Genomic DNA, 19738 nt, shown 5'->3' on the forward strand with positions numbered 1-19738 from the left:
GGTTTTGTTTTGAACTTGAAGGTCTAGTGATCCTCCACTGTGTTGTGGCAGATGGGAATTCAACCAGAAGTCCTGAAAATGATGACCTTCTCTGTGGAGATCCCAGAGAAAACTGCGCAGGTAATGGTTAACAAGCGATGCGTTTGTATTTTATAAGCTTTATATTCAGTCACGAAAAGTTGATCTTTCTAGTTTTAATTTTCTGTTAATATAGTAATCATAAAACTAGGCAGTTCTTTGAGCACATATTAACGTACCAGGCGGTGTGCTAAGTGCTTTATATATAGTAATTCATCCACTCTTCACAAGAACCCTATGAGTTGGACAGTATTCTTTACTTTATTTCAAAGTGAAGCCTATAAAGAATATGTAACTTGCTAAAGGTCACACAGCTGGAATATGGCAAATCTGGGATTCACACTCAGGTATTTCTGATTCTAGTGCTTCCATTCTTAATCGTTATACTATTTTGTGTGTCGCAGATGTGTGCTCCAGAGTCTAGCATGGGATATTTTGGACTAGACTTATAGGAAGTTGACGTATTCTATTCAAATTAAAATTATTTTTTCTATTCTGTAACTTAAAAGAAGGGAAGAAGGAAATGAATTTTATGTGTTTTACCTGGGAGATGCTTGACTTAGTATTCTGAAAGTTATTAGTCTAAGGCAGGAGTGAGCCGTAGTAAGGGATCCGATAATAAGTATTTTAGGCTTTGTGGGCCATGTAGTCTTTGTTGCAACTGTTCAACTCGGCCATTGTGCTGTGAAAGCAGCCATAGACACTATGCAAATGAATGGCTTTGGATGTGTTCCGATAAAACTTTATTTAGAGAAATAGTCTGTGGGACAGATTTGGCCCTTGGGCCATAGTTTGCTGACCCCTGGTCTAAGGTTCTGTCTGTCCTTTATAGATTGTATGGTGTAGTCTTCTACACGGGTTATTTCTGATTTCAAAACAAAACAAAACACAGGCCAATTCCAAAAGTAGAGTGGGGTGGAGAAGACCTTCCAGTACTCCCTGGAAACTTCTCCAAGCTGGGAGCGTGATGACTTGGTGTTAAATGCTCTTTTCCTAGCACCCGGGAAGCTGTAACTGAGCCAGGAACATGCTGAGCAAGTTGTCCTGCTGTGAGTCATCCGTTCCAGCCCAATCGTCCTCTTTCTTTCCTCGCACTAATGGGTGGTCTGGAGAGCACCCATAGGCTGTGGAATCCACTGGTGTCTTAGGTCATGCTTGTGTGGGTCCTGTCACTCAAGTAGGGAGAAGGACAAGGCCAACTTTATATGTTTGTGTGCTTTTCTTCAGTCTTGTTTCAAATGCCTTAAATGACAGACAGCATTTTCACATTTCCTTTTGGAGATTACTCCATAATTTGATGATTGACGGTGTTAAAAAATCTACCTCATCATCGTAAATATGTTTTCTAATTTTTTTATTGTAGTAAGAACACTTAACATGAGATCTACCCTTTTAACAAATTTTTAAGTGTGCTATACAGTACTGTTAACTATAAGCACAATATTGTACAGCAGATCTCTAGAAATTATTCACCTTTCATAACTTAGGTAAGTGGAACTTTATAGCCACTCAACAACAACTCTTTATTCCCCCTCCCCCCAGCCCCTGGCAACCACCATCCTATTCTCTGCTATTTAGCTACCTCATATAAGTGGAATCATGTAGTATTGGTCCTTCTGTGAATGGCTTATTTCACTTAGCATAATGTCCTCCATGTTCATCCCAACATTGTTGCATATTGCAGGATTTCCTTCTTTTTTAAGGCTGAGTAATATTTCGTTAACTGTACATATGACATTTTCTTTATCCATTCATCTGTTGATGGACACTTAGGTTGTTTCCACATCTTGGCTATTGAAAGTGATGCCACAATAAACATGGGAGTGCAACTATCTCCTTGAGATCCTGATTTCAATTCTTTTGGATAAATACCCAGAAGTGGGATGGCTGGATCATATGGTAGTGCTATTTTTAACTTTTTAAGGAAAATCCATATTATTTTTCATAGAGGCTGTAGGTTGACTTTTCAGGCTGTTAATTGTTTCTTTCCTGTGCAGAAGATTTTTAGTTTGTTTAAGGTCACACAGTAAGCAGAGTAGCCTGTCATGAATTTGGAGAGACTGGCTCTAGAACGTGTGTACTTAATGTTAAACTGCTAGAATCGTGTAGGAAGATCAGAATGCTGAATAAATGAGGGAAATTCTGAAAAATAATTGCTTGAAAGCCAAATAAGGACAATAGGTTCTTGAAAGAGGTATTACTGTGGAGCAGGAGCAGACTGTCTCTGTTAACTGCCTGGCTGACCTTGAGCAAGTCACTTAAGCTTTCAAAGACTCAGATTGTAACCTGTAAAATGGAGAAGTTAATCAAATGATCTTTAGGGGTCTTTCCTATTTCTAAATGATTTTATGATTTTATTTTCAAATAGCCCCAATCTCTAAGCATTCCACTTTTAGTTTGTTATTTTCTATCTTAAGTGAGGCATTTATTCATTCCACCAATGTTTATGAGCACCTACTATGCAGCAGGCCCTGTTCCATGGGCCAAGGTTGTGGCCATGAACAGAATGGTCAAAGATGAGGTCAGAGAGGGAATGGGTGATGTCATGTGGAGTCTTGCCGAGGATTACAAGGCCTTTCAACTTTTACTCTGAGTGAGTTTTAATCACTCTGGTGTCTGTGTGCAGACTAGATAGTCAGGGCAGAAGCAGGGAGACTAGTTAGATGTTGTTGCCATGGAGACTACCTCCAGCCTAGAGATGATGTTGGGCTTAGACTAAGGTAGTAGAGTTGAAGGGATTACTCTGCATGTGTTTTGTCTTTTTTGCTGAGGAAGATTAGCCCTGAGCTAACATCTGTGTCAGTCCTCCTCTATTTTATATGTGGGTCACCCCCACAGCATGGCTGACGAGTAGTATAGGTCCATGCCTGAGATCTGAACCTGTGAACCTGTGCTACCAAAGTGGAGTGCACTAAACTTAACCACTAAGCCATGGCACTGGCCCCTCTGCATATATTTTGAATGCAACCAATAGGATTTTCTGATGAATTGGATGTAGAGTACAAGAGAAAGAAGTCAAGATGACTCCAAGATTTTTGGCTTGAATAACAGAAAGAAATGTAGATACCATTTATCTATGATGAGGAAAGACCGATTTGAGAGGGAAAATTGGTGTTCCATTTTGGAAGTGTTAAATTGAAATTCCAGTTAGACCTCAAAGTGGAGATGTTAGTGGGACAGTGGCATTGAAGGAAGAGATCTGGGATGGAAGCATAAATTTGGAAGTTGTTACCATAAAGGTGTTTAAAGCCAAGAAACACCCAAGGAGGGAGTGGAGAGAGGAGAAAGGATGAGAAAGCATTGAGTCCCAATGCACTGCAAACTTAAGAGGATGAAGGAGATGAGGATGAACCAGCAAAGGAGAATGAGTAAAGGAGGCATCATATGCATAAGAATTCCATAGCACACACTCTTGAAAAACGAAAGGAAGTACAGGTTTTCTTTCTGTCTGTCCATTTTTCTTTGCCCCACAGCCATGAATAATTTTAAATAGGTACAGATACTCTCACACCTCAGCACTGGATTTTTTTTTCTTCCTTTAAAGGGATAGAATGAAAAACGGCAGCTCTAAGTGCAGGCCCACTCCTGTAAGCTCAGAAATGGTTGGCACAGCCCTCCTGGATAGAAGACGTGCTGATCGGACCTGGCTGGCCTCCTGTATCAGCACATCCTAGGAGCAGAGGAGAGTTCACAATTGCATCTGTGAAATTTATTTTTCTTTTCCTGGAGCTACAGACCCTTTCACATAGCTATAGGAAATGGCATTGAATGTGAGACAAATGGGAATCCTCAATTACAATGAATATTCAAATTTTGTACTTTTTCAAGGACAATGTGAATTTGCATTCCCTGTCTCAGGGAGATAGTTGACAAGATAAGAAGGAAAATTAGCTTAAAAAATGTAAAACTTTTGGGCCAGCCCCGGTGGCCTAGTGGTTAAGTTCAGTGAGCTCCACTTTGGCAGCCCAGGTTCAGTTCCCAGGTGTGTACCTACACCGCTCATCTGTCAGTGGCCATGCTGTGACAGTGGCTCACATACAAAAAGAGGAAGATTGGTAACATATGTTAGCTCAGGGTGAATCTTCCTCAGCAAAAAAAAAATGTACATATGTATAAAACTTTCTTCTTCTCTTCTTGGCTTAAAAAGTTTGTAAAATGAGGAAACCCCTATTGGGAAAGTGCCTGGAAGCCAAGGATGAGAATATTGAAGCCTTGTTCTGCCTAATAGATCAGGAAGAAACTTGTCTCCAAACTCTGCTGTGCCCACATAAACTCTTCTGTACACTAGTTGTTCCCTTTTTTAGGTCAGATACTTGTGTAGGATGGTGAATTTATAGGGATTTGTTTTCCTCCCTGTCTTTCCTTGTTAACACTTGTGGGACTTCTACCTCAAAATTTGGCACCCACATTTAAATCCGTTACACAGAGATTTAACTTTGTATCTAACTAAGGGGTTAGAGATACTGTGAGGTTATGAACATGGTAAGGAGAATTACAAAAACACATTGTAATCATAATTGTCTATTTCCCTTAGAGTTGATTTCAGAAGTGTTGCCGATATTAACATCATTTACAAAATCATTAAATAGATTTGCAATGAGCTCTACTGGAATAAGTAAGTGAAGGTTTTATAAAGAAACCTAATGTATCCATTCTGAAGAGTTTTAATCACAAAGGCATCACAAAGCCTGTTTTGGCTTGAATAAAAGTCATGTAGAGAAAGATTAAGGAACCACTCTATATAATCAAATCGAGGAAAATTCCATATTTAAACTCAGTCATTTGGATGTCTGCTGTGTTCCTCCACTTTAGTTTGCCCCAAGAGAATCCATCACATGTCATCTAACTATCCATCTGACCCAAGGAAGATGACTACTTCTTATCTATCTGTCCATACAATCAAAGAAAAGTGTTCTTACTTCTGATCCCTTTTGCTAACTCTTAGAATCAGATTTTAGCACACAGTGACCTGCAGTAACGCTTGTGGTTTCTTATTTAATTGGCTTTAGAATCTTTGGGCTATAGTGCCTCATGAAGAGGTTGAGATATATTACCTGTGGTGCACATCCACTTAGGAGATTGGGTTGAAATCTGGCCCACTAGAGGGTGTAGTTTTCCAGTGCAATTTTGTGGGACAGACTCACTCCCAGAGGAATGTTTTGGTTTGGGGAATGTGGTTTGGAAAAGAGTAAGGTGGAGAAAAAAGATCAATTAAGGTCCTCCACACCCAGTATCAGGCGAATCTTCACGGCTGTTACATTTTCAAGACCATGTCCTTCACTTCTCAACAGAGAAACACAATATGGGGGACTAATCATTCTTTTGTCATAGGATTAACTTTTCCTTCTTCTTGATAAACGTCCCTGGAATAGAAGGGTAGATTTTGCCATCCCCTGTCCTGTGTCATCAGGTCTCATGATAAGCAGAAAATGTTAGATTTCACAGTTGTTCAATTTCAGATAATGTGACCTTGAGGAATATTAGATGAAAGCAACTGGAATTTAAGGTGCATTTCGAAAGGGGGAATGCTGACAAGCCTTTCGTTTCCATTAGAGAAGAAGAGAGGGTCCCACCTGGCTTTTAGGGGGTGGTATGTGTCATTTATTTTTCTTCCAGGTTTTAAAGTTCCGTAGAGAAATCACTGGACATTTTCCGCTTGGTGGCATGGAAGGGTTTTTAAATCCACATAATGCTGGGAATATTTAAGAGCATGCTTATTTGGCAAAGGAGAGAGCTCTGTGAGTGATCAAAACAGGGTCTGGCAACAATTTCCCTGGCATGGATTTGTGCCGCTTAGATGAACCGAGGCTGATCAAATCACTGCATCCAGCAGCTGCTGCTTAAGGCTTTTTGGTATCATCTCTGCATGGTGTTTATTAAAAGGCCAGCTACATTTAAAGGGGCATAATAACTAGAGGAATTAGTAAAGTTCCGATACAGAGCCAGATGGCTTATATATAAGTCAAGCATGCTTTGCAAAGTAGGAAGGCCCCTCTGGAGCACAGCGAATCTGTCACTAAGTCTTGCCGCCTCTTAAATTCATCGCCTTGCCCTCCATCCCCCTGGCCCAGGCCCGCATCATGTATGTCTGCATGGCTCAGCTATGGCCTGGTGTTCTCTTGCCCCTGACATCTTCCTACTGCAATCCAGTCTGCACTCTCCTATCTAATACATTGATAAAATGCTTCACAATTTAAAGTATTTTTTACATATACCATTTAATTCAATCTGTAAAATCCTTCTTCAGCTTTCTCTTTCCTTATATTTCAAGCGCTAACACTTCGGCCTTCTGACATTTGAGGTCTCCAATTTCCATTCACAGCCGTCCTTGGCTGCTCCCCTTCATGCCTCTTCCATTCCCATTAAATCTGACTCCTGCCCCTGCATCAGGCCTGTGGATTCCTGATCCTGAACTTTTGCTCTTGATACTCTCTGTAACTCAATTGCTTGTTCAATTCCTCCTAAAAATCTACGTTTTCCTGAAATTTTTCTTTAATTAGGTAAGCAGGCTTCATAATGAAATAAGATTTCTCTTAGAATTGCCAAGATTCTCAAGATTCTAGAAGCAACTCATTTTTTACTGAGGATTGTATTGTCCTGGGCACTCTGCTAGGCATTTCCACATGTATTTTTTTCTTTGAGCCTCTCAACAGCTCTTTAAGGGAGATGATAACATCTACCTCATCAGTGTTTTATATAACCGTTTATAGATGAGAAAACTGAGCCTCAGACAGCTTAATTAGCTTGCCTGGGCCCATGTGGCTAATGAAAGGCCGAGCTGAAAATGAAAGACTAATTTTCTTCCTCCTGATCCAGTGTTTTTCCCACTGCTTCCAGTGCACCACAACTGTTTGTATGATTACTATGGCTGTTTTACTGCTTGGTTGCTTATTATTGTTTTTTAGTTTGTTCTATCATACCAATTTAGATAGATAGATAGGATATCCTCTTTTTTTTTCCCCCCCAATGCCTATTACAGGACTCTGGAAACTGAAAGTACTCGATGAGTGGAAGTTGACTGATCCATTTATTTGCCAAAATACACAGATCTTTGCCTTTGAGACACTCTGCAGTTATTTCTGGGAGAAATTTCAATGAGAGTCCCATTGATTGGCACGCATGGGAGCAAATATCTGGCGCATACAAGCAGTCAGCATGACTGGTAATCAAGCCACCAACCAAAACCAGGTCAGCCAGTTCCTCAGCAGCGTTCTGCCACCCCTGAAACTCTGTGACCTGGCGTCCCAGGAATTTGCTGTGTATAGATGGTCCAGAGCTCTTTGTGATTCCTCTCTGGTGGCCCCTGGACAATTATATGTACTCGTTTCATTATATTAATCAGGAAGTTTAATAGTTATTGGCATTAATAAAAGGATTGTTAATGTCTTTGCGGTACCAGGTGCCATAGAAACCTAGTGTGAAATGCCCTTCTGAAGTGCACACCATGGTCTTCCTGGCTCCACAGGTGTCTGAGTCCTGTAAGCTGTTCGTCATACCATAAATATGGAAAGTCCAACCTGGGGCTGGAGCTGACTAGTTAGCTGTTTTCTCTGGTTGTGGGCCCATGTCTGCTGTGAATCAATATACGGAACAGCTAGTTAGTATTTCTGTACTGTTTTACTTGACAATCCTTATTGGTTGAAACTTTCTATATGTAAGCGATGGAGAAATTGCTACATCTTGCTGTCTCCAGTTGAAAAATTAGGCAGTCAAGACTCTCTAAGGACAAGAAAGGGAAGTCAGTGCAGGATTAAAATCCGGATATGAAGCCTCCAGGATTTTCCTCCTTTTTCAGGGCAAGAGAAACTCTCCAGGGTTCAAATGAGAGGGAGAATCTCCCATTCAGGCAGGCGTGACTTCTGGGTGCCTCAGGCAGAGAGCGGATGACAACTCCCTGCTGAACAGCTGGCTTGACAGAGAGCCAGAGTGGAGCAGTTGAGAGCATGAACTCTGGGGCCCGACCGCCTGGGTTTGAGTCCCAGTTCTGCTGTTTCTAGCTGTGTGATCTGGGAAGGGGACTTTGTATGTGCTGTGCTTTGCTCATCCATAAATAGGAGTTAGAATGGTGCTTACCTCACAAGGCTGTTATGAGCATCAAATTAGTTAATATATATATACATAAAGTATATAGACCATCATCTGGCACTCAGTAAGTGCTACGTAAGTGTTTAAGTTAAAAAAAAGGAAAGGAAAAACGCCCTTCTCTCTTTTCAGTGCTGTCAGCCCCACGGCTCTGATAACCTTCGCGGAAGAAATAGTCTTCTCTCTTATCACAATTGTGCTTTACCCTTTAAACGACACCAGTGTGGATGCAAATCTTAACTAAAATATAAAACATTCCCACCACAATCCCCATTACCCAATAATCTCGAGGGCTATTTTGGGGCCACCAAAGTCTGATTCATGTCCCAGTGCAGAGAGAAGGATGTGTGAGAGCCTGGAGTATCTTCTACAGGAAAACTGGCGGCAAAGATAGGAATACGATTCTACTTAGAAATGTGTATTTAAAGTGAGTTGATTTATTGAACTTTTTCTCATTTTTCAGCTACTACTACGCAATCAAAGCGAAGGGGCCACTTCTCTCGGTGCCCCAAGCAATATAAACATTACTGCATCAAAGGGAGATGTCGCTTCGTGGTGGCCGAGCAGACGCCCTCCTGCGTGTAAGTGGAGCGCCCTGAGCCAGCGAGCGAAGGGGTGCAGAATGGTGCCAGCCTGGGTCTTGACAGGACTGGAAAGTCTGAGCTAACCAAGCCATCTGTAGGGACACGGTGCCGCTTGGTCCCACCCCCGGGCCGCTTCTTTAGGGGCCCATTCAGGGGCTACTTCTGGAGAAACTGACGCACACTTTCCTCCTGAAACATGAATGTGCGAGAGTCCAGATCCGCTCCAGGTGGGGCTGGGTCTTGTGCTGCCTGGTGCAAGCAAAACTGTTTCTGTCCAGTGTTAAGAATGCTTTTCAGCTCAACTAAACTCCCAGGTAGTGCGAATGGAAACAAATTCTTCGGGCATGTGTTAGGTGGCTCAGAGCTAATGTAAATATGAAGGAATTTCTGCCAAATTAAAAGCTACTTTTGCAAGTGTCAATTAAGTGCAATGAAATCAGTCCTATTTATAAATAGCGATTCGCAAAGCCTGTTTAGTACAGCAGAGAATTGGGAGAAAAACACTCTTTCCAACACTTAGCAAATTGAGTCCAAGTTTAATTTTACTCAAGGACAAACAACTTTTTTGCATATTTTAAATATTCATTTTATTCTAAAGAGATGTCCTTCTGCTGTGCTGTATGAGACGTTTCCTCATAGAGGAATGAGGTGATTTTTTAAAGTATAGATTTGACCTAAAGTTCATAGAAATTTTATGTTCTTCTTTGTCATTTCCCCCAGTATACATTTTTTGTTTTTCATAAGTATCTCAGAACCGTGATTCCAAACCCTAATTTGGTGCAATGTTTAAGAGTCATGGACTTCTTCAAAATTTAATTATAATTAAATTTAATTTAAAAAGGTAAACATACATAGATAATGCTTAGAGTAGAATAAGAATTGCTACTGTAAGGAAGTAATTTTTGAAAATGTGCCTGCGTGTGTTGGGAAAGAGAGCTGGTTTTTTTTGTTTTGTTTTGTTTTTTAATTTCATTTAGTTGCTCACTGGCTGGGGAGCATATATTGAGTTTTAAAAATATTAATGACCTTTAACCCAGCACATTTTTCTAACTGGCCCCTGTGTCTATATATTTATTTGTCTTTAACCCTGCTGCCTTCTGAAATGAAAACCACAGTTTAACCCACTGGTCCAGATCCTGGGTGCAGACCCACACACTGCTCATCAAGCCATGCTGTGGTGGGATCCCACACAGAAGAACTAGAAGCACTTACAACTAGGATATACAGCTATGTGCTGGGGCTTTGGGGGGCAAAAAATAGAGGAGGATTGGCAACAGATGTTAGCTCAGGGCCAATTTTCCTTGCCAAAACACCCAAACCCAAACCCAAAAAACAAGGCCTTAATCTGAACACCTTCTTAGTGGTGGAATGATACAGAGTCAATGGGAGTGGAAGAGCATAGGTGTCAGAACAAAAGATAGTCAAATAGTCCTAAGTTAAGATTTTGTTTCTATCAATTATTTTTATTTATTTATTTATTTTGAGGAAGATTAGCCCTGAGCTAACATCTGTGCCCGTCTTCCTCTACTTTATATGTGGGATGCCTGCCACAGCATGGCTTGACAAGCAGTGTGTAGGTCCACACCCAGGATCTGAACCAGCAAACCCCAGGCTGCCAAAGCGAAATGTGAGAACTTAACTGCTGTGCCACCAGGCCGGCCCTGTTTCTATCGATTATAAACTGTGTTAACAATGGGTCAATTACCTTTCCTGAGCCTCAGTTTTTTTCATCTATAAAAGGGAGTAATAATATCTTCGTCTTAAGTGTGAAACATTAAACAAAATAATACAGTAAGCAAAAATACCTAACCCTAACCTGTGCATGGCACCCAGCATGGAGTAAATATTCTGTAACTCGTACCATTGGGGTGCGTGGGAGATATTCAGCCTAGCCTGGTCCTTTCAGATGACTTGCTGTAGCACGGATTCAGGCAAAACTGTCTGGCCATTGATGACTATGCTGTTTTCGGAAGCCAGAAATATCTCCTTTTGCTTGGGATCACATGAGTTCGTGGACTACTCTTTTTACATTAAAAAACAGTGTGTTTCAAATTCCCTATTAGTTTTCTCAGTATTTTCTTGGAATGAGGATGATTTGTTTCCAGATAGATAATTTTTATTTGTTCATGCAGCACAGTTCATTTAAGCAGTATTACAATGTGGTTGGGCCATGAACTTGGGAACCAAACTTCCTGCTTTTGAATACCAGCCATGCTCTCTTAGCTTCTCTATACCTCAGTTTCTCCATCTGTAAAATGGTGTTAATAATAGCACGAACCTCAAAGGTTGTTATAAGGATCAACTGAGACATTGCTTATGAATCTCTTAGAGCAGTGTCTAGTGATTATTTCAGAACAGCGATTCCAAATCCTGATTTTGTGGTGTTCTCAAGGGTTATGACCATCTTTAAAAATTATTGTTATTCTTTTTTTACTCTTTTTTGTGTGTGTATGTGAGGAAGATTGGCCCTCAGCTAACAACATCTGTGCCAATTTTCCTCTTTTTGCTTGAGGAAGATTGTGGCTGAACTAACATCCGTGCCAATCTTTCTCTGTTTTATGTGGGATGCTGCCACAGTGTGGCTTGAGGAGCCATGCCAGGTCCGCATCTCAGATCTGAACCTGAAAACCCCCGGCTGCCAAAGCAGAAAGCACGAACTTAACTACTACGCCACCGGCTGGCCCCTTTAAAAATTATTTTTTATTTTATTTTGTAAAATATTTACTAATAAAAACTCATGTATTCATTTACTAATCATTTAATAAACACATACTAGGATCTTGCACTCGTTGCCTCCTCTGCTCCATTGAAATGGCCACCAGCCGATACATTATTAGTTGGATAAGAAGTGAAATAACATGAGAGCCACTATAACTGCCTATGTAAAGTTTTGACCTTTCCGCATGGCTTCGTTGGGTTATAACTTACAAGAAGTACTGCTTACTGGGAAATTCAATTAAAACATGGTTAAGCCACTGAACCCAAAGCTTACAATTAGAAAAAAACGTTCTAAAAGAACAGCAAGTCATTGTTGTGTATTTTATGGACAAAGTTATTGTTTAAAAATGTCATATTTAGTAAATTTGTTAGAGAAACATTTAAGCTAATTGGAAGAGACTATATTTGTAAGATTTTAATTATGCTCTTAAAAAACTGTTTAAATCTCCCTCCCACACATACAATTAAAAGTGATGTTTTTCCCCCAGTTCCAGGGCTATGTGCAAGAGATTTTTGAAATTTCCTAATATTTCTAAGCTCTCTTCCTGTTATTTTGACCTTGCAAGAAAAATATCTGGCCCTCTTGCAGGAAGCAATTTTCCCTCAACATCCTGGGTCCTTTGTAATAGATGGCGTTAGGTGTCTTTTCTCCTTTGCTTGCATTGAATCTCACCTTTCAATTGATGGTTGTGACTGAGCTAGTTTTTTTTGTTTTTTGAAACATTGTCCAGCTACAATATTGGTACTAAGGGATCTCCTTACTTGAGAAATACAGGCTTTGTGGGAAGTAACTGCTTTGGCTCTTAAAATGAATACAAATAAAATATATATAATGTATTTTAATATATATATAATGAACATAAATAAAATATAAACTGTAGAATAGCCTGGCAATAGATCTTTTCTTAAAAACATAAAGCAAAAAAATAAACAAGGTTGCACAGAAATCTTTTCAAGAAGCAGAATTTCATCTTTTTGAGATTTAAATGATTGTGTATATGACCAGTATCTCTCTGTGTTTTGAGTGAGTCTGAGGAGAAAAGAGGAAAAATATTTGTTAATGCAAAGGTCCTGCTGTTACAACATATAATTTTGGTTTTAAAATGTCCTCAGACAAACACCTTTTGTATTTTTTAAGTATCTGACACAATTCAGAGAATACTATGGACAGTCCCCAAATCACTGAGCCTTTAGCTCGTTGAGCGTTACTCAAACAAGTCTTGGCTTGGTCAAACGGATCTGTACCTGTCACCTCAGACGTGGGGCATCTGGTGAGTTGAGGTGAATCCTAAGACTGTATTGATAGAGAGTTGAGAGGACGAGGGAAGTGACAGTCCCACTTGGGAGAGCTTGTTGATTTTGGTCATTCTGTTTTATGAAGGGCGTGGAGAAGGGGGGCCGTTTAGAGGAGAGGGGAAGGAATGGTGTACAGGTCTGCAAATGTGGCCTTCGAGGATCAGATAAAGGAACTGGAGAAGCTAAGACCCATTGCATTTGGGGGGATGTAGTTGGGGAGGTGGTGAACAGCCGAGCATTCCCTAATCTGTGAGCCCTCCTCGCAGTCAAACTAGCACTGACCGCTGATGGACAGAAGTTACCAAGAGAGAGGCCGGGGGGTGGGCTGGGGGAATCTTGTTGAAAAACATTTGTGGACCTCTCTACGTATTGCATGTTTGATCGTATAAAACAGCACAGTTTCTTAATGATTCATAATAAGAGAGCTTGGGCACACTGAAGCTGTTCGTATTGCCCTCCAATGAAATGGGAAGTCCTGAGGATTTTTGGATTCCTTGTCCTGGAGGTATTTAAGTCCTTGGGAGTGCTCTGGAGGAAATTTTATCATGCTCTCCCTTTACCTTAGAATCGAAAATTTCAGAATGAATTTTAATAAATTGTCCTCATCTCTGTTTATTTGTACTAGACATATTGTTCATAATGATCAGATGACAGGTTTTCAGCAAAGAAAGTGAAATTACTCATGAACACAGTGGTTGTACAGTTTAAAAAAATTTTTTTAAAGGAACTGTGTCCTTTATTAATTCGAAGAAATGAAAACGATGGTAGTTTCTTAAGAAAAGAAATAGTAGAGATTCCTGCAAGTCTTGCGTTTTCACCCTGTGGCCCTCCTCTTGTTTTGCTTTTCCAGCTGTGACGAAGGCTACGCCGGGGCACGATGTGAGCGCGTTGACTTGTTTTACCTGAGAGGAGATAGAGGGCAGATTTTAGTGATTTGTTTGATAGCAATTATGGTCATTTTTATCATTTTGGTGGTCAGCATCTGCACATGCTGTCAGTAAGTATTTGTACGTTTAATTTTAAGTCAGTCTGAGAGATTGCATCTTGCTCTCTTTTCTTTCCTTTCTTCTTTCCTTCCTACCTTTTCTCTTTCCTTTTTGCTTTAATTTAAATAAATCACTTTTTGAGGTTTGCCATCATTTATATTGAAGTATTTATAATAAACCACATGATATATGATTTCTGTCATTTTGCTGAGCATAATTAATATAATTTAAAATAAAATTTGTATAAATCTCTTAATTTAAAAAAAAGAGGGAGGAGCAAAATGGATGAAGGTGGTCAAAGGGTACAAACTTCCAGTTCTAAGACAAGAAGTCCTGGGGATGTGAGCATGGTGACTAGAGTTAATGACACTGTATTGTATACTTGAAAGTTGCCTGGAGAGCACATCTTAAAAGTTCTCATCCTGAGAAAGAAAAATTCTGTAACTATGTGAGGTGATGGATGTTATTTAAACTTATTGTGGTGATCATTTTGCAACATATACAAATATCAAACCATGCTATACACCTTAAACTAATACATTGTTTTATGTCGATTATAGCTTCATTAAAAAAGCCAATTATTTAGTCCTAAAGTCAGTCATATTTTATGTGGGTTTGTTAGTAAGCTAAAGAAGACTCTCGTTTTCTTAAACACAATAACTTTGAAAGATAGAAACAAACATTTTTTTTCCTGGCCACATTAAAATAACGAATTTTATTTACAAAAGATGAGTACGCTGTTCTTCTTGTCTTTTCATTTTGTACCACAACTTTGGGAATCAAGAAACACCTTTCTTTTTCTCTGAGACAGAGTGGCTTGGTACAATTCTTAAAGTAGTTTCTTTTGGAAACCCATCAAATTTTTATCAGGACTCCTGTAGTATGCTAAAAAGGTGTTTTTTTTTTACGCGCTATCTTCTTGTTTTGAGAAGCTAGCCTAGCTTCCTGAACTGTTACATTACTTTTGGGCCATGGAACACACCAGAAGAGGGTGCCTCATGACCCTTTTCTTTACAACATTCTCGGTAGAAAAACATTAGCATAGTTCCCGGGAGACTAGAGTCTTTGATTTTTGTCTCAGTCCTACCGTTAAATATCTTTGAGATCTTGGACAAATTTCCTAGCATCTTTAAACTTTAATTTTGTTTTCTGTAAAATGAGAGAATTAAACCAGATAATCTGTAGGATTCCTTCTAGCTATAAAATTGAAACATATTTTTAAAATTTTACCTACTTTATGGCAAAAAGGAATTTTGATATGCCAGATTTGGGGTGGAACTGAGAAATGGCCTATTTTGTTACATTAATTTTGAATTATACTTTAAGAAAACTGGACTGCCATCCAGAATATCGAGTACATTTCTTAATGAATGTGTCTAGAAGCTTTATTAACAAATCCAGAGGCTGCTTTCACTTTCTTGGTTTTCTTATGTCTGTTTCCAATTTGTACTATTTATTTGCACATTAAATAATTCTTATCAGTCTATTTTGTAAAATGACTTGGCCTGAAAAATTTTCTTGTGCCAACCAAGCTCATCACCAATCAGGTACCATCTTCTTTGTGTTTTGTTAACTCTACTCCATCCACACTGCTGCCCATTGTGGCTATCACGTGAGCCTGGAAAAAGAGATGGGTTAAGAGAGAACCTAAAATATTTACCAAAAAAAGGAAACCTATGCGTTTTTAACATTCTAGAAATAAGATCACACAGGCTCTCTTGATGATTAATTTTGTGTTCACTAAATTAGTTTTGTTTTGACTAAAATGTTCACTGAGATGAACTAATAGGCCTATGCTCATTTCCAACACTTTATTTTCCAAGTCCTCTTCGGAAACGTCGTAAAAGAAGGAAGAAAGAGGAAGAAATGGAAACTCTGGGTAAAGACATAACTCCAATCAATGAAGATATTCAAGAGACTAGTATTGCTTAATGGTGAGTGCGATAAACTTGGTAGATGGGAAACTAGTCAGGTGACATTGACCTGTGAAAAGGGGCTGGACTCCGTCCAGGAAATCCTTGATTGGAATTCGATTATGTTAAAAACATCTAAAAATAAATTAACATTTTTTCATAAAATCTGAAGCCCAATACAAGACTTTCTCCTGTCTTTCTTTTGCGTGTTATCACAGAGACAGGCAGGAGGGAGAAGCCTTTTATATACTTTTTCTAATGTACCAAGATCAATCTGCTTTCTAATTCTGCATCGTTGTGGTACTTATTTTATATTTTTTCCTTCTCATTTTTGGGCAAAAGAAGAGGTATTTTAGTTTAGACATCTCATGTTGAAAGAAAATAACAATAGCAATGTTTTCGTAATAACTTTATTTATTCAGCATACCATATGCCAACCACTGTTCTGAGCACTTTAAATGTTGTATCCGTTAGGATCCCAGCAGGAGTCACAAATCCTCTTGGATGATCTAACAAAGAGGTGTTTTTTTTTTTTTTTTTGAGGAAGATTAGCGCTAAGCTAACATCTGCTGCCAATCCTCCTTTTTTTGCTGAGGAAGACTGGCCCTGAGCTAACCTCGTGCCCATCTTCCTCTAGTTTATATGTGGGATGCCTGCCAGAGCATGGCTTCCCAAGCGGTGCCATGTCCACACCGGGGATCCCGCCGGTGAACCCCAGGCCGCTGAAGCTGAAGGTGCAAACTTAATCGCAGCGCCACCAGGCCGGCTTCTCTAATAAAGAGATTTTGATGAACGGACTGGGAGAGCAGGGTTGAGGGAACCCACAGGAAGGTTGAGGCTCCTGGCTTCTAGCAATGGCAGGAGGCTTTCCCCGTCCCGTGTCTGGAAGGACCTGGGAGTGTTACCTTGGCACCGAGGTTGGCCCCTGCAGGTTCCACCGGTCAGGAGCCGTAGCTGCGGAGAGAAATAGGCACTGCAGGAGCCTAAACAAGGAAGGAGGCAGGAAACAGAGAAAAAAAACCTCACACCCTCTTTCCTTCTGCCTTCAGATTTTCAGCAGATGCCTCCCACTAGCCAAACCCAATCAGAATGGGAGAGCAAGGGAGCCCTTGTGATGCAAGCTGGAGGTCAGCCCCCTGGAGCGCAGCGCAGGGCGGAGAACCGCTCTGTCCCAGGGAGCGTGGAGCATAACTAGCACAGCTAGCTGGGGTAGTTTGAGCTGTAATGGCTTCAAACCCAATCAGAATGGTTTAAAACAAAGGAAATGATTGGCTCGCATGAACTGGCAGTCCAGAGGGAAGGTGGTCTTCACACTTGGGTGAACCCGCGGCTCCCACGTTCTTTCTTTCTGTTCACTGTGGGAAGAGCTGGCTTGGTGCTTGGCTCGTTCCTCTTAGCAGAGGCCAGTAGCAGTTGGGGCCACATGCTTCCCTGTTCACATCCAGCAAGAGAGAGCGGTGACTTTTCCATAGCTCTCAGCAGTACAAAGACTCTCCTTTCCCAGAAACTCCCACCAGCATAAGAGGGAATAGTAAATGCTTATTGAGAAATTATAATGTTCTCCTAACTTATTACCAGGGGGACAGTAATGAACTGAAAACAAAAATGCTGGCTCTAGATTTTTTTTAATTGCATAGTACATTTCTTTTAAATGGCTTGCTGTTTTTTTCCTTATTCCTACAGGCTATGAAAGTACCTCCAGACTGGTGGCCAGCTGCAAAATGCCTTGCTCGTTTGAAAATGGACAGAATGTGTCTCAGGAAAACAGCTAGAAAAATGAATTTTAAATAGTGTATTTACTTTTTGTTTGTAATGTTAGTTTGTGTTTACTATTGTTTTTATAATAATAATAATAAGTAATTTTATTATTGCTTAGTAATTGGGAAAAAGCACCCAGTTAAGAAGGGAAATTTTAATAAACTTCCAATTAAGTTTTACTAGTCACCAGGATTACTAGTCAAACAAAAAAAAAAAAAGCAGGAAGGAGTTTAGACCTTAGGAACTGAATTAGTAAAAAAGCCACCACTTATCCAACATTTACTATGTGCTAAGAGTTTGAAATATATTATCTCCATTAATCCTTTGAAGAGCCTAGGAGATATCTACTATGATCCTCATTTCCCATATGTGGAAACAGGCCCAAAGAAGGTAAGTAAACTAACCCAGAATTACAGGGTTAGGAACTGGTGGATCTGGAATTGGAACCAAGATTTACCCAGGTTCAAAGTTTGTGCTCCTAACCATCATTTTTGTTCATCCAAGTCAGTGCAGCCTGACTCACTAGTAGAACCCAGGACCTTATACTGAACTGCGTTTTGCCATGACTCTGAGGTCTGGGGTCATTTTCCTGCAGAGACTCAGAATGCAGGATCCTGGATATATGTTACTGTTATCACCACGCTTTCCATAGCATTGTGTTTTATTACGTTCCTTTGCTCCTTTCTAAATTCTCAGTGACATGAATAAATTCTACATTAGTAAAGCAAATAGATTTGCCCCATAGCTAGGGTAGTGAATAGGGATGGAAGATAAATACCTGACAGTCTTTAAACCCCAGGTAAGTGTTTATGCTCACTAAAGTATAAAGAATCGCACTGGAAGAAGCTGGTTATCCCAGGGTAATGGTCAGTGACAGCACCGCAGAGCCCAAGCGAGACTGGTTGTGACCATATCCTCATTTTTGTTCTTCTGAAAAAACACTTCCTGGGGTTGCTCTCAGGTGAATTTTGGTGCAATGAAATCATGACCATAATCATCTATTACTTAGGACTCTCTTGCCAAATGCTTCTTCAACTCCACGGTACATTTGATAAAGACTCTTTTAAACTTGAAAAAGCAAAATCTACATTTAGCCAATATTCCATAGAATACAGAACTTTCTACATTGACTGGGTGGGTCATTCACAAAAAGTGATGGAAGGTGTCCCCAAATTGCTGCATTTTGGCTGTTGTGACTGTCAGCCAAGCATCTTCTTTTCCAGAATCTTTCCAAGTTTTACTTTGCAGCGTAGGCTGCATACACAAAGTGAAGGCAGAGAATTCCGACATGAGGTGAAGTCGTTTCTCACCTCTATCACTCGTCGTGTTTTGAGTGAGGCTGAGGCTGTGCTTCTGTATAACACAGAAATAGCTCAAGTATCAATAAGAGCAAAGTCAAACAACTGCTAATTTTCTAAATCTATTTTTTCTCCTAACTTAATGGCCCTTGTTGAAATAGGATTATATCCAACTGATCCATGTTATGTATGCTTTATTTTCAAAAGCCCCCTTCTGGGCTCATTCATTTCTTCTCTTTCTCAATTTTCTTTGACACTAAGAGCATTTGAAACATGCTTGTTAGAGCATTTAAAAACAAAAAACAATGCTCTTGGTGTTTCTTCTTTCCTGAACCGAGGTTGATTGACCAATGGAATCTCTCAAGACGATTCAGGCTTGGAAAGTTTGTTTTGATCCTAAAATGTTAATGATGTCTCTTGAAATTTGGTAGGTCTAATGTCAAGAAAGAACCTCAAAGATTTTCATATCTTTTCAAAATGTGTTTTATAATTGTTTTGCTTATACTAAATGACCTTGTTTATGTACACTGTCAATATTATCATGTAACAAATAAATTTATTTTTAAAACAAAGCATACATATATTTACTTCGGAATTTTCTGTTAAATGAATTATTAATAGAAATAAATTTGAACATTATTGCTGTAAAAAACCTTATATTTTATAGAGACTACCTCTAATATGTTGGAAATAGTCTCTACTGACCACATGTTTTCTTGGAAACTAAAGAATGTGGAATTGTGGTGGACACAATTGAGATTGTCTGCCCAACAGCCTGGCCATATTTTGAACCCCACCTTCAGCTACATTTGGTTGGTTTAAGGTGCGCACTTAATTGGAGTCATTCTAGGGGCATTGGGAACTTGAACCGAAGTTAGTCTTCTTCGGGATTTTGGGGTATAAAAATGTCCATTTTGAAGCTATTGGCAGTCATGTTTTGCTCCAAGTGGACCAGAAAAGCAAAAGAAGCTAGTCAGAGCAGAACAGAGATGACACTCAAGGTCCCTGACAGTCTGAGTCCCCGT

At 39.8% G+C, this 19738-nt stretch overlaps 1 protein-coding gene across 1 annotated transcript in view; it reads left to right on the forward strand.

Moving 5' to 3' along the window:
• BTC (betacellulin) overlaps positions 1–19274 on the forward strand; it is a 43058-nt gene extending 23784 nt beyond the window's left edge. The window contains exons 2-6 of the mRNA XM_046655602.1: positions 22–120; positions 8624–8741; positions 13609–13755; positions 15568–15678; positions 17341–19274. Of these exons, the coding sequence (XP_046511558.1) occupies positions 22–120; positions 8624–8741; positions 13609–13755; positions 15568–15676 (473 nt within the window). The 3' untranslated portion in view covers positions 15677–15678; positions 17341–19274. The remainder of the gene's footprint in view (positions 1–21; positions 121–8623; positions 8742–13608; positions 13756–15567; positions 15679–17340) is intronic.
• Positions 19275–19738: the final 464 nt, after the last annotated feature.

This window comes from Equus quagga, chromosome 3 (assembly GCF_021613505.1).
Source record: "Equus quagga isolate Etosha38 chromosome 3, UCLA_HA_Equagga_1.0, whole genome shotgun sequence".
Classification (NCBI taxonomy): Eukaryota; Metazoa; Chordata; class Mammalia; order Perissodactyla; family Equidae; genus Equus; species Equus quagga.